General features: G+C 44.7%; 2 protein-coding genes across 2 annotated transcripts in view; both read right to left on the bottom strand.

The window, feature by feature from the left end:
* LOC148220679 (myosin-binding protein C, fast-type-like) overlaps positions 1-2,304 on the bottom strand; it is a 58,217-nt gene extending 55,913 nt beyond the window's left edge. Inside the window, 1 exon segment of the mRNA XM_088154842.1 lies at positions 2,301-2,304. Coding sequence (XP_088010968.1) covers positions 2,301-2,304 — 4 coding nt within the window.
* A 327-nt stretch (positions 2,305-2,631) lies between these two features.
* SCAF1 (SR-related CTD associated factor 1) overlaps positions 2,632-13,263 on the bottom strand; it is a 25,298-nt gene continuing 14,666 nt past the window's right edge. Inside the window, exons 8-13 of the mRNA XM_088154841.1 lie at positions 12,839-13,058; positions 12,580-12,770; positions 11,065-11,147; positions 9,221-9,442; positions 6,705-6,833; positions 2,632-2,901 (exon numbers count right to left, since the gene is read on the bottom strand). Coding sequence (XP_088010967.1) covers positions 2,647-2,901; positions 6,705-6,833; positions 9,221-9,442; positions 11,065-11,147; positions 12,580-12,770; positions 12,839-13,058 — 1,100 coding nt within the window. The 3' untranslated portion in view covers positions 2,632-2,646. The remainder of the gene's footprint in view (positions 2,902-6,704; positions 6,834-9,220; positions 9,443-11,064; positions 11,148-12,579; positions 12,771-12,838; positions 13,059-13,263) is intronic.

The raw sequence follows: 13,263 nt of genomic DNA, 5'->3' as shown, positions 1-13,263 counted from the left end.
TGACCCCCCCCCCCCCTTTAACCCCGCGCCCCTCCCCCCTCTGAACCATTTTTGGGGTTTTTTCCCCCAATTTTTGGGTTTTTTTCCCCCAAAATTTTTTAGGGTTTTTTTCCCAATTTTTAGATTTTTTTTCACAATTTTTTGGGTTTTTTCCCCAAATTTTTAGGGCTTTTTATCCAATTTTTAGGTTTTTTTCCCAACTTTTGGGGTTTTTTTCCTCAATTTTTTGGGGTTCCCTCCTCAATTTTTTTGGGGTTTTTCCCCCATTTTTTTTTTTAATTTTTTTCCCAATCTTTAGGGGTTTTTTTCTCGATTTTTTAGGGTTTTTTTCACAATTTTTGGGTTTTTTTCCCCAATTTTTAGTTTTTTTTATCCCAATTTTTTTAGGGTTTTTTTCACATTTTTGGGGTTTTTTTCCCCTCAATTTTTTGGCGTTCCCTCCTCAATTTTTTAGGGGCTCCTTCCTGAATTTTTGGGGTTTTTCCCCAATTTTTGGATTTTTTTTTCCCCAATTTTTAGGTTTTTTTTCCCCAAATTTTTTGGGGTTTTTTTCCTCAATTTTTTAGGGTTCCCTCCCCAATTTTTAGGGTTTTTTTCACCAATTTTTTGGGGTTTTTTCCCCAAATTTTTGGGATTCCATTTTCAATTTTTTTAGGATTTTTTCCCCAATTTTTAGGATTTTTTCCCGCAATTTTTGGGTGTTTTTTTCCACAATTTTTAGGGTTTTTTTCCCCAATTTTTTGATTTTTTTCCCAAATTTTTGGGGTTCCATTTTCAATTTTTTTAGGTTTTTTTTTCCAATTTTTAGGGATTTTTTCCCCATTTTTTTTGGTTTTTTCCCCAATTTTAGGGATTCCATTCCCAATTTTTTTGGGTTTTCCCCCAAATTTTTGGGATTCCATTTTCAATTTTTTTAGGGATTTTTTCCCCCAATTTTTAGGCATTTTTCCCCCAATTTTTTGATTTTTTTCCCCAAATTTTTGGGGTCCATTTTCATTTTTTTAAAATTTTTTTCCCCAATTTTTAAGGTTTTTTTCCCAATTTTTAGGGTTTTTTTCCCCAAATTTTTGGGATTCAATTTTCAATTTTTTTCGGGTTTTTTTCCCCAATTTTAGGGATTTTTTCCCCAATTTTTAGGGTTTTTTCCCCAAATTTTGGGATTCCATTTTCACTTTTTTTAGGGTTTTTTCCCCAATTTTTAGGGTTTTTTTCCCAATTTTTAGGATTTTTTTTCCAATTTTTAGGGTTTCTCTCTCTTTTTTTAGGCTTCCTCCCCAATTTTTTGGGTTTTTTTCCCAATTTTTGGGATTCCATTTTCAATTTTTTTAGGGTTTTTTTCCCCAATTTTTAGGCATTTTTTTCCCAATTTTTGATTTTTTTCCCCAAATTTTTGGGGTTCCATTTCATTTTTTTAAAATTTTTTTCCCCAATTTTTAGGTTTTTTTCCCAATTTTTGGGATTCAATTTTCAATTTTTTTTTAGGGTTTTTTTCCCCAATTTTAAGGTTTTTTTCCCAATTTTTAGGGTTTTTTTCCAAATTTTTGCGGTTCCATTTTCAATTTTTTTAGGGTTTTTTTTTCCCCAATTTTTGGCATTTTTTCCCCAATTTTTAGAGATTTTTTCCCCAATTTTTTAATTTTTCCCCCAAATTTTTGGGATTCCATTTTCACTTTTTTTAGTTTTTTTCCCCAATTTTTAGGGATTTTTTTTCCAATTTTTTGGGTTTTTTTCCCCCAAATTTTTGGGATTCAATTTTCAATTTTTTTTAGGTTTTTTTTCCCAATTTTTAGGGTTTTTTTTTCCCAATTTTTTGGGTTTTTTTCCCCAATATTTTGGGATTCCATTTTCAATTTTTTTAGGGTTTTTTTCCCCAATTTTTAGGCATTTTTTTCCCAATTTTTTGATTTTTTTCCCCAAATTTTTGGGGTTCCATTTTCATTTTTTTAATTTTTTTTTCCCCAATTTTTAAGGTTTTTTTCCCAATTTTTAGGGTTTTTTCCAAATTTTTGGGATTCCATTTTCAATTTTTTTAGGGTTTTTTTCCCCAATTTTTAGGGATTTTTTCCCCAATTTTTTGATTTTTTTCCCCAATTTTTGGGATTCAATTTTCAATTTTTTTAGGGTTTTTTTTTCCCCAATTTTTGGCTTTTTTTCCCCAATTTTTAGAGATTTTTTCCCCAATTTTTAGAGATTTTTCCCCCAATTTTTTGGGGTTCCATTTTCACTTTTTTTCCGTTTTTTTTTTCCGTTGTTTCCCACCCCCTCCCCTTTTTCCCCTCCCCCTCCCCAAAATCACGAACCCATTTCCCGACCAAATTTCATTTTTGATTTTATTTCCGTTTTTTCTTTATTTTTTTTTTTATTTTTTTTTTTCCGAGTAGGGGGCGGTGATGGGGGAGGGGGTGATGGGGGGAGGGGGGGGGAGGGGTCACAAAAGGGACAAAAAAAATTTTTTTTTTTTTTAAGGGATTGGGGGGAAAAAATCGAGAAAAAAAATTAAATTTTTTTTTAAGAGAGAGGGGAAAAAAATTTCTCCAAAAATCCATGCTAAACAGGGAAAAAAAATAAAAACAACAAAAAAAAAAATTAAATTTTTTTTTTTTTTAAAGGGGGGGGGGTGGGGGGAGGGGCGCAAACCCCGGTTATTTACAGCGGGGGGAGGGGCAGCGCGGCGGGGGGGGGGGGGAGGGGCTTCTCCCCAATTCTTTGGGGGGAGGGGCGGGGTTGGGGGGACCCGCGGGGTCTTCGGGGGCGGGGGGGGGGTGGGGGAGGGGTCCGAGGCTCGCCCCTGCCCCTCCCCCCCGGCGGCCCGTTTCCGAAGTATTTGTAGCGCTGCACGTAGGCGCAAACCAGGTTGTTCACCTTGACCGGGTTGATCTCCCCGCTGCGGCTGTGGCAGATCTGGGGGGGAAAAAAAAAATAAAATAAAATTAAAAGTAAAATTTTGGGAAAAAATCGGGAAAAAATCGGGAAAAAATTGGGATTTTTTTGGGTTTTTTTGGGATTTTTTGGGGATTTTTTTGAGATTTTTTAAGGGTTTTTTGGGGGTTTTTTGGGGATTTTTAAAATATTTTTACGGATTTTTGGGGGGATTTTTTGGGATTTTTTTGCATTTTTTCTGGATTTTTTTTAGAGATTTTTTGGGAATTTTCAGGATTTTTCAGGGATTTTTGGGATTTTTTAGAAATTTTTTGGGGATTTTTTGGGGGGTTGATCTCCCCGCTGCGGCTGTGGCAGATCTGGGGGGAAAAAAAATAAAAAATTAAAATTAAAATTCAAATTTTGGGAAAATTCGGGAAAAAATCGGGAAAAAAATTGGGATTTTTTTTGGATTTTTTGGCGGTTTTTTCGGATTTTTTTCGGTTTTTTCGGGGTTTTTTTGCGATTTTTTTTTGCGATTTTTACGGATTTTTGGGGGGATTTTTCAGGATTTTTTGAATTTTTTTATTGAATTTTTTTTGGAAGATTTTTTGGGATTTTTCAGGATTTTTCAGGGTTTTTTTTGGATTTTTTTAGAGATTTTTTGGGAATTTTTCAGGATTTTTCAGGGATTTTTTGGGATTTTTTTAGAAATTTTTGGGGATTTTTTTGGGGTTGATCTCCCCGCTGCGGCTGTGGCAGATCTGGGTTAAAAAAATAAAAAAAAAAAAAAATTAAAATTTTGGGAAAATTCGGGAAAAAATCGGGATTTTTGGGGGTTTTTTTCGGATTTTTTTGGGATTTTTTTTGGATTTTTTAAGGGTTTTTTTCCGATTTTTTTGTGAATTTTCTTTATTTTAATGGATTTTTGGGGGGATTTTTTGGGATTTTTTTTTTGCATTTTTACGGATTTTTTTTGGAAGATTTTTTGGGATTTTTCAGGATTTTTTCGGGATTTATTTGGATTTTTTGGGGATTTCTTTGGGATTTTTTAGAGATTTTTTGGGGGTTTTTTTCGGATTTTTTGGGGATTTTTTAAGGGTTTTTTTTGCGATTTTTAAATATTTTTACGGATTTTTTTCGAGGATTTTTTCGGGGTTTTTTCAGGATTTTGGGGGATTTTTTGGGGATTTTTTGGGATTTTTTTTTGGATTTTATCGGAATTTTTGAAGGATTTTTGGGGATTTTTTAGAGATTTTTTTGGCGATTTTTTTGAGGTTTTTTTTGGGATTTTTTTGGATTTTTTTGGAAATTTTTTAGAGATTTTTTTGGATTTTTTAAGAATTTTTTTGAGATTTTTTTTTTTTATTTTTTAGAGATTTTTGGGGATTTTTTGGGGTTGATCTCCCCGCTGCGGCTGTGGCAGATCTGGGGGGGAAAAAAAAATAAAAAAAAAAAAAAAATTAAAATTTTGGGAAAATTTGGGAAAAAAATCGGGAAAAAATTGGGATTTTTTGGGGTTTTTTTCGGATTTTTTGGGGATTTTTTAAGGGTTTTTTTGGGATTTTTTGTGATTTTTTTTGTATTTTTACGGATTTTTTTCGAGAATTTTTTGGGGTTTTTTCAGGATTTTTGGGGGATTTTTTGGGATTTTTTTTTGGATTTTATCGGAATTTTTGAAGGATTTTTGGGGATTTTTTAGAGATTTTTTCAGCGATTTTGGGGGTTTTTTCGGGAATTTTTCGGGAATTTTAGGGATTTTTTTAAAGATTTTTTTGGGGATTTTTTGGGATATTTTTGGAAATTTTTTAGAGATTTTTTGGGGATTTTTTAAGAATTTTTTTGAGATTTTTTTTATTTTTTAGAGATTTTTTGGGAATTTTTTTGGGTTGATCTCCCCGCTGCGGCTGTGGCAGATCTGGGGGTCAAAAAATTTAAAAAAAAAATAAAATTAAAATTAAAATTTTGGGAAAATTCGGGAAAAAATCGGGAAAAAATTGGGATTTTTTGGGGATTTTTTCGGATTTTTTGGGGATTTTTAAGGGGTTTTTTCCGATTTTTTTGTGAATTTTTCTTTATTTTTATGGATTTTTGGGGGGATTTTTTGGGATTTTTTTTTGCATTTTTTACGGATTTTTTTTTGGAAGATTTTTTGGGATTTTTCAGGATTTTTTCGGGATTTTTTGGCAATTTTTTTGAGATTTTTTGGGGATTTTATTGGAATTTCGAAGGATTTTTGGGGATTTTTTAGAGATTTTTTGGGGATTTTTAAGAGATTTTTTGGCGATTTTTTTGAGGTTTTTTTGGGATTTTTTCGGGAATTTTTGGGATTTTTTTGAGATTTTTGGGGATTTTTGGGGATTTTTTGATGATTTTTTAGAGTTTTTTTTTATTTTTTAAGAGATTTTTTGGGAAATTTTTTGGGATTTTTTGGAGATTTTTTAAAGATTTTTTTGGATTTTTTAGAATTTTTTTTTTTATTTTTTAGAGATTTTTTGGGGATTTTTTGGGGTTGATCTCCCCGCTGCGGCTGTGGCAGATCTGGGGGTCAAAAAATTTTAAAAAAAATAAAATTAAATTAAAATTTTGGGAAAATTCGGGAAAAAATCGGGAAAAAATTGGGATTTTTTGGGGATTTTTTTCGGATTTTTGGGGGATTTTTTAAGGGTTTTTTTCCGATTTTTTTGTGAATTTTCTTTATTTTTATGGATTTTTGGGGGGATTTTTTGGGATTTTTTTTTGCATTTTTTACGGATTTTTTTTTTGAAGATTTTTTGGGATTTTTCAGGATTTTTTCGGGATATTTTTTTATTTTTTGGCGATTTTTTTTTGGATTTTATTGGAATTTTCGAAGGATTTTTGGGGATTTTTTAGAGATTTTTTGGGATTTTTTAGAGATTTTTTTGGCGATTTTTTGAGGTTTTTTTGGGATTTTTTCGGGAATTTTGGGGATTTTTTTGAGATTTTTTTGGGGGATTTTTGGGGATTTTTTGATGATTTTTTAGAGGTTTTTTTTTATTTTTAGAGATTTTTTGGGAAATTTTTTGGGATTTTGGGGGATTTTTTAAGAGATTTTTTGGAAATTTTTTTGGATTTTTTTAGAGATTTTTGGGGGATTTTTTTGGGGTTGATCTCCCCGCTGCGGCTGTGGCAGATCTGGGGTTAAAAAAATAAAAAAAATTAAAAAAAAAAAATAAAATAAAATTTTGGGGAAAAATTGGGATTTTTTTTTTTATTTTTTGGGGTTTTTTTCGGATTTTTTGGGGTTTTTTTTGGGATTTTTTTTGTGATTTTAAAATATTTTTATGGATTTTTGGGGGGATTTTTTTTTTCATTTTTTATGGATTTTTTTGGGAGGATTTTTTGGGGTGCTCCGTTATTTTGATTTTTTTGTGATTTTTGGCTATTTTTGGACGGGTTTTTTTTGTTTTTTGGGGGATTTTTATGGGGTTTTTTTAGTTTTTCTCGTTATTTTTTAAATTAATTTTTAATTTTTCGGTTTTACCTTGTGCACAGCCTTCCTGAGGATGTCCCTGTACTCCATTATTTAATTTTTTATTATTTTTTGGTTATTTTTGGCTATTTTTGACGGGTTTTTTTTGTTTTTTTGGGGGATTTTTTTGGGGATTTTTTTGTTTTTTTGTTTAATTTTTAATTTTTTAATTATTTTTCGGTTTTACCTTGTGCACAGCCTTCCTGAGGATGTCCTTGCACTCCGTTATTTTGATTTTTTGGCTATTTTTGGCTATTTTTGGACGGTTTTTTTTTGTTTTTTGGGGGATTTTTACGGGATTTTTTTGGGGTTTTTTTCTTTTTTTAAATTTATTTTAATTTTTTATTTTTACCTTGTGCACAGCCTTCCTGAGGATGTCCTTGTACTCGTCCTTGGTGATGTCCTTGCGCTGGTAGAAGGGTTTGATGGCGAGCTTCACCTCCTCCACGGCGCGCTCCTGCGTGTGCAGCTTCTTCAGGTACTGCGGGGACACCACGGGGACACTTAGGGGTCATTCAAGGTCACTCGGGGTCAGTTTGGGGTCATTTGGGGACACTCGGGGACACTTAGGGGTCATTCAAGGTCATTTGGGTCAGTTTGGGGTCATTTGGGGTCACTTGGGGGACACTCGGGGGACACTCGGGGTCAGTTTGGGGTCATTTGGGGACACTCGGGGGACACCACGGGGACACGTGGGGACACTCGGGGACACCACGGGGACACTCACTTGGGGTCATTTGGGGTCATTTGGGGACAGTTTGGGGACACTCGGGGACACTTAGGGGTCATTCAAGGTCACTTGGGGTCAGTTTTGGGTCATTTGGGGACACGTGAGGACACTTAGGGGTCATTTGGGTCAGTTTGGGGTCACTCGGGGACACTGGGGACACTCGGGGTCATTTGGGGACACTCGGGGACACTTGGGACACTTGGGGACACTTTGGGGTCACTCGGGGTCAGTTTGGGGTCATTTGGGGACACCACGGGGACACGTGGGGACACTCGGGGACACCATGGGGACACTCGGGGACGGCACGGGGACACGTGGGGACACTCGGGGACACTCACTTGGGGTCATTTGGGGACACTCGGGGTCAGTTTGGGGTCATTTGGGGACACTCGGGGACACTTGGGGGACACTCGGGGTCAGTTTTGGGTCATTTTGGGGTCATTTGGGGACATTTGGGGACACTTGGGACACCACGGGGACACTCGGGGACAGCACGGGGACACGTGGGGACACTTAGGGGTCATTTGGGGTCAGTTTGGGGTCATTTGGGGTCACTCTGGGGACACTTGGGGACACGTGGGGACACTCGGGGACACTTAGGGGTCACTCGGGGACAGCACGGGGGACACGTGGGGACATTTGGGGACACTCGGGGACACTCGGGGGGCACTTAGGGGACACCACGGGGACACGTGGGGACATTCAAGGTCATTTGGGGACACTTTGGGGTCAGTTTGGGGTCACTCAAGGTCATTTGGGGTCACTCGAGGTCAGTTTTGAGTCACTTGGGGACACTCGGGGACAGCGCAGGGACACTTGGGGGACACTTGGGGACACTCGGGGATACCACGGGGACACGTGGGGACATTTGGGGACACTCAGGACACCACGGGGACACGTGGGGACACTCGGGGGACACGTGGGGACACTTTGGGTCAGTTTTGGGTCATTTGGGGACACTCGGGGACACTTAGGGGTCAGTTAGGGGTCAGTTTGGGGTCACTCGGGGTCATTCAAGGTCATTTGGGGTCAGTTTTGGGTCATTTGGGGACACTCGGGGACACTCACTTGGGGTCATGTGGGGACACTCGGGGTCATTTGGGGACACTCGGGGACACTTAGGGGTCATTCAAGGTCACTCGGGGTCAGTTGGGGTCATTTGGGGACATTTGGGGACACCACGGGGACACGTGGGGTCACTCGGGGTCATTCAAGGTCATTTGGGGACAGTTTGGGGACACTCGGGGACAGCACGGGGACACCATGGGGACACGTGGGGACATTTGGGGACACTCGGGGGACACGTGGGGACACTTTGGGGTCAGTTTTGGGTCATTTGGGGACACTCGGGGACACTTAGGGGTCAGTTAGGGTCAGTTTGGGGTCACTCGGGGTCATTCAAGGTCACTTGGGGTCAGTTTTGGGTCATTTGGGGACACTCGGGGACACTTAGGGGTCTTTCAAGGTCACTCGGGGTCAGTTTGGGGTCATTTGGGGACAGTTTGGGGACACTTGGGGGACACGTGGGGACACTCGGGGTCATTTGGGGTCAGTTTGGGGTCATTTGGGGACACTTTGGGGACACTTTGGGGTCATTCAAGGTCATTTGGGGTCACTCAGGGTCATTTGGGGTCATTCAAGGTCGTCTGGGGTCACTCGGGGTCAGTTTGGGGTCAGTTTGGGGTCATTTGGGGACACTCGGGGACACCACGGGGACATTTGGGGTCACTCGGGTCATTTGGGGTCCCCCCACTGTCCCCAAGCCCCCCAAAGTCCCCAAATCCCCCCAAATGTCCCCAAACCCCTCCCAATGTCCCCCCCCGTCCCCACTGACCTTGTCACTGTCCCCTCTGTCCCCAATGTCCCCAAATGTCCCCAGACCCCCCAAATGTCCCCAAATGTCCCCAATCCCCCCCAATCCCCCCCTGTCCCCACTGACCTTGTCACTGTCCCCTCTGTCCCCAACCCCCCCCAGTGTCCCAAATCCCCCCAAATCCCCCCCAAATCCCCCCCCCCGCCCCCACTGACCTTGTCACTGTCCCCTCTGTCCCCAACCCCCCCAGTGTCCCCCCAAATGTCCCCAAATCCCCCCCAATGTCCCCAAATCCCCCCCAATGTCCCCCCCCGCCCCCACTGACCTTGTCACTGTCCCCTCTGTCCCCGCTCTCCCTCCTGTCCCCTCCGGCCCCGTACAGGGGGGGCCCCCCCGCCCCTCCCCACCCCCCCCCGGGCCCCCCCCCAGGGTGGGGGTGGGGGGGCGCGGGGGGGGGGGAGGGGCAGCAGGTACGGGGGGGGCACCTGGGGGGGTCCCGGGGGGGCCTGGGGGGGCTGCGAGGGGGGAGGGGCGGCCTTGGTGTGGCTCAGGATCTGCCCGAAAAAAAATTTAAAAAAAAATTAAAATTTAAAATTAAAAAAAAAAATTAAAATTAAAATTTGGGGAGGGGGGGGAGGGGAGAGAATATCGGGGACCCCCCAAATTTGGGGTTCCCATGTCCCAAACCCCCCAAATTTTGCGGATTTCCCCCCCAAACCCCCCAAATTTGAGATCTCCATGTCCCAAACCCCCCAAATTTTGGGGATTCCCACCCCAAATCCCCCAAATTTTGGGGATTCCCCCCCAAATTTGGGGCTCCTCCCCCCCAACCCCCCCAAATTTTGGGTATTTTCCCCCCCCCAAACCCCCCAAATTTGGGTTCCCCATGTCCCAAACCCCCCAAATTTTGGGGATCCCCTCCCAAACCCCCCAAATTTTGGATTCCTCCCCTCCCAAACCCCCCAAATTTTGGGGATTCCCACCCAATTCCCCCAAATTTTGGGTCTCCCTATCCCAAATCCCCCAAATTTGGGTTCCCATGTCCCAAACCTCCCAAATTTTGGGTATCCCCTCCCAAACCCCACAAATTTTGGGGATTTCCCCTCCCAAATCCCCCAAATTTTGAGGATTCCCCCCCAAATTTTGGGCTCCTCCCCACCCCAATTTCCCCAAATTTGGGGTTTCCATGTCCCAAACCCCCCAAATTTTGGGGATTTCGCCCCCAAACCCCCCGAATTTTGGGGATTCCCACCCAAATCCCCCAAATTTTGAGGATTCCCCCCCCAAATTTTGGGTTCCTCCCCCCCTAAATTCCCCAAATTTGGGGTTTCCATGTCCCAAACCCCCCCAAATTTGGGGTCCCCCTGTCCCCAAATCCCCCAAATTTTGGGGATTTCCCCCCCCCAAACCCCCCAAATTTTGGGGATTCCCACCCAAATCCCCCAAATCTTGGGGTCTCTCCCCTCCGACACCCCCCAAATTTGGGGTCCCCCTGTCCCCAAACCACCCAAATTTTGGGGATTTCCCCCCCAAACTTGAGATCTCCATGTCCCAAACCCCCCAAATTTTGGGGATTTCCACCCAAATCCCCCAAATTTTGAGGATTCCCCCCCCAAATTTTGGGTTCCTCCCCCCCTAAATTCCCCAAATTTGGGGTTTCCGTGTCCCAAACCTCCCAAATTTTGGGTATCCCCTCCCAAACCCCCCAAATTTTGGGGATTCCCACCCAAATTTTGGGCTCCTCCCCCCCCAAATTTGGGGTTTCCATGTCCCAAACCCCCCAAATTTGGGGTCCCCCTGTCCCCAAATCCCCCAAATTTTGGGGATTTCCCCCCCCAAACCCCCCAAATTTTGGGGATTCCCACCCAAATCCCTCAAATTTGGGGTCTCTCCCCTCCGACACCCCCCAAATTTGGGGTCCCCCTGTCCCCAAACCACCCAAATTTTGGGGATTTCCCCCCCCAAACCCCCCAAATTTGGGGTCCTCATGTCCCAAACCCTCCCAAATTTGGGGTTCCATTTCCCAAACCTCCCAAATTTTTGGGTATCCCCTCCCAAACCCCACAAATTTTGGGGATTTCCCCTCCCAAATCCCCCAAATTTTGAGGATTCCCCCCCAAATTTTGGGGATTTCCCCCCCCAGACCCCCCCAAATTTTGGGGTCCCCACCTGATTGGTGGCCTGGATCAGCTCCTGGGCCTTGGCCCTGCTGGCCAGGTTGGCTTCCTCCATTTTAAACAACAGAGCTGTGACTGCAGGAGACAAAAAAAAACCCAAAAAACCCTGAGGGACACCCCAAAAAAATCCCCCAAAAATCCTAAAAACAACCCCCAAAAAACCCAGGAGAGAAAAATCAACGAATTCTGTCAAAATCGCCCCAAAATTCCTCAGTTCTGACCCAAAACCCGCCCCTTTCTAATCTCAGTTTTCCACTTTTGAATTTCTCATTTCCACCCAAAATTTCATTTTGTGGACTGAAATCCCTCAGTTGTGTCGTAAATAATCCAAAAGTCCCCGAAATTCACCCAAAATCCCACAAAGTCCCCCCCAAAATCCCCCCAAAACTTCCTGAAACCCCCCAAAATCCTCCCCAAATTCCCCAAAACCCACAAAATCCTCCCCAAACCCCCAAAATCTCCCCCAAATCCCCCCCAAATCTCCCCAAAATCCCAAAAAGTCCCCCCCAAAATCCCCCCCATAAGCCCCCCCAAAACTCCCCCAGACCCTCCCCAAACCCCCCAAGTCCCCCAAAATCCCCTCAAACCCCCCCAAAATCCCCCTCAAACTCCCAGAAACCCCCAAAACTCCCTCAAACCATCCCCAAACCCCCCAAAATCCCCCTCAAATCCTCCTCAAACTCCCACAAACCCCCCAAAATTCCCCCAAACCCCCCAAAATCTCCCTCAACCTCCCACAAAGCCCCCAAAACCCTCCCCAAACCCCCCAAAACTCCCCCAAAACCCTCCCCAAAACTCCCCCAAAACCCCCCCAAACTCCCAAGTCCCTCCCAAAATCCTCCCAAAATCCCCCCAAACCATCCCCAAATCCCCCAAAATCCCCCTCAAACTCCCCCAAACCCCCCAAAATCCCAAGTCCCCCTCCAGAATCCCCCTCAAATCCTCCCCAAACTCCCACAAACCCCCCAAAATCCCCACAAACCCTTCCCAAACCCCCCAAAACTCCCCCAAAATCCCCCCAGACCCTCCCCAAATCCCCCAAAATCCCTCCAAACCCTCCAAAATCCCAAGTCCCCTCCAGAATCTCCCTCAAATCCTCCCCAAACTCCCACAAACCCCCCAAAACCCTCCCCAAATCCCCCAAAACCCTCCCCAAACCCCCCAAAATCCCAAGTCCCCCCATAAGCCCCCCAAACTCCCACAAACCCTCCAAGACCCTCCCCAAACCCCCCCAAACCCTCCCAAATCCCCCCAAAACTCCCCCAAAACCCTCCCCAAACCCCCCAAAACCCTCCCCAAACCCCCCAAAACTCCCCCTAAACCATCCCCAAACCCCCCAAAACCCTCCCCAAACCCCCCAAAATCCCCCTCAACCTCCCCCAAACCCCCCAAAACCCTCCCCAAATCCCCCAGAACTCTCCCATAAACCTCCCCAAACCCCCCAAAACCCTCCCCAAATCCCCCAAAACCCTCCCCAAACCCCCCAAAACCCCCACCCCCCACCTACGTGCCAGCACCCCGCTGGTGGCACAATCCACCCCCCCCTGCAGGCTCCAGCCCGGGGCCACCACGGGCGGGGCCGTGGCCGTGCCGGGGAGGGGTCCCGGGGGTCCCGGCGGCGGTGGGGGCGGTGGTCCCGGGGGTCTCGACGCCTCTTCCTTGACCTCTCCCCGACTGTCGACCTGAGCCTCGCCCCCGCTGTGGGTCAGGGGTGCTCGCCGAGTCCCGTCCCGTCCCCCCCGACGCTTTGGGGGGCTCCCCCGGACCCCTCCTCGCTTAAAAACGACACGTCGGGGGTCTTGCAGCTGCTGTCCACGGTCTGCGAGTCCGGGGTCAGCTCACGCTCGGCGGGGGCTACCGCGGGAGCCGGCGTGGCTACCGAGGGCGTTTTCGGGGTGGCCACGGGGGTTCCGGTTGCTTTCGGGGTGCCGCCCGTGGATTTTTCCGAACCCGACCACGCCGGTTCGGTTTTGGGGGGAGGCGGAGCTGGGGAGGGGTCCCGGCGCCTTGGCTGCAGCTGTCGGCTTTGGATTTTTTCAAGGCGCTCTTCACCTTGGTCTTCCTCTTTTTTCGAGCCTCGCCTTTGCCTTTCACCTTGACTTTTTTCACTCCCCCCTTTGCTTTTCGTCGCCTTCACTTTGCGCGTTTTGCCTCCTCCGTCCCGCCCGGCTCCCGCCGAGCCCGCCTCGTT

The sequence above is a fragment of the Sturnus vulgaris genome, chromosome 32 (assembly GCF_052056855.1).
Source record: "Sturnus vulgaris isolate bStuVul1 chromosome 32, bStuVul1.hap1, whole genome shotgun sequence".
NCBI lineage: Eukaryota > Metazoa > Chordata > Aves > Passeriformes > Sturnidae > Sturnus > Sturnus vulgaris.
The sequence above is the reverse complement of the archived record's forward strand: the minus strand, read 5'-3'. Positions and strand labels throughout refer to the sequence as shown.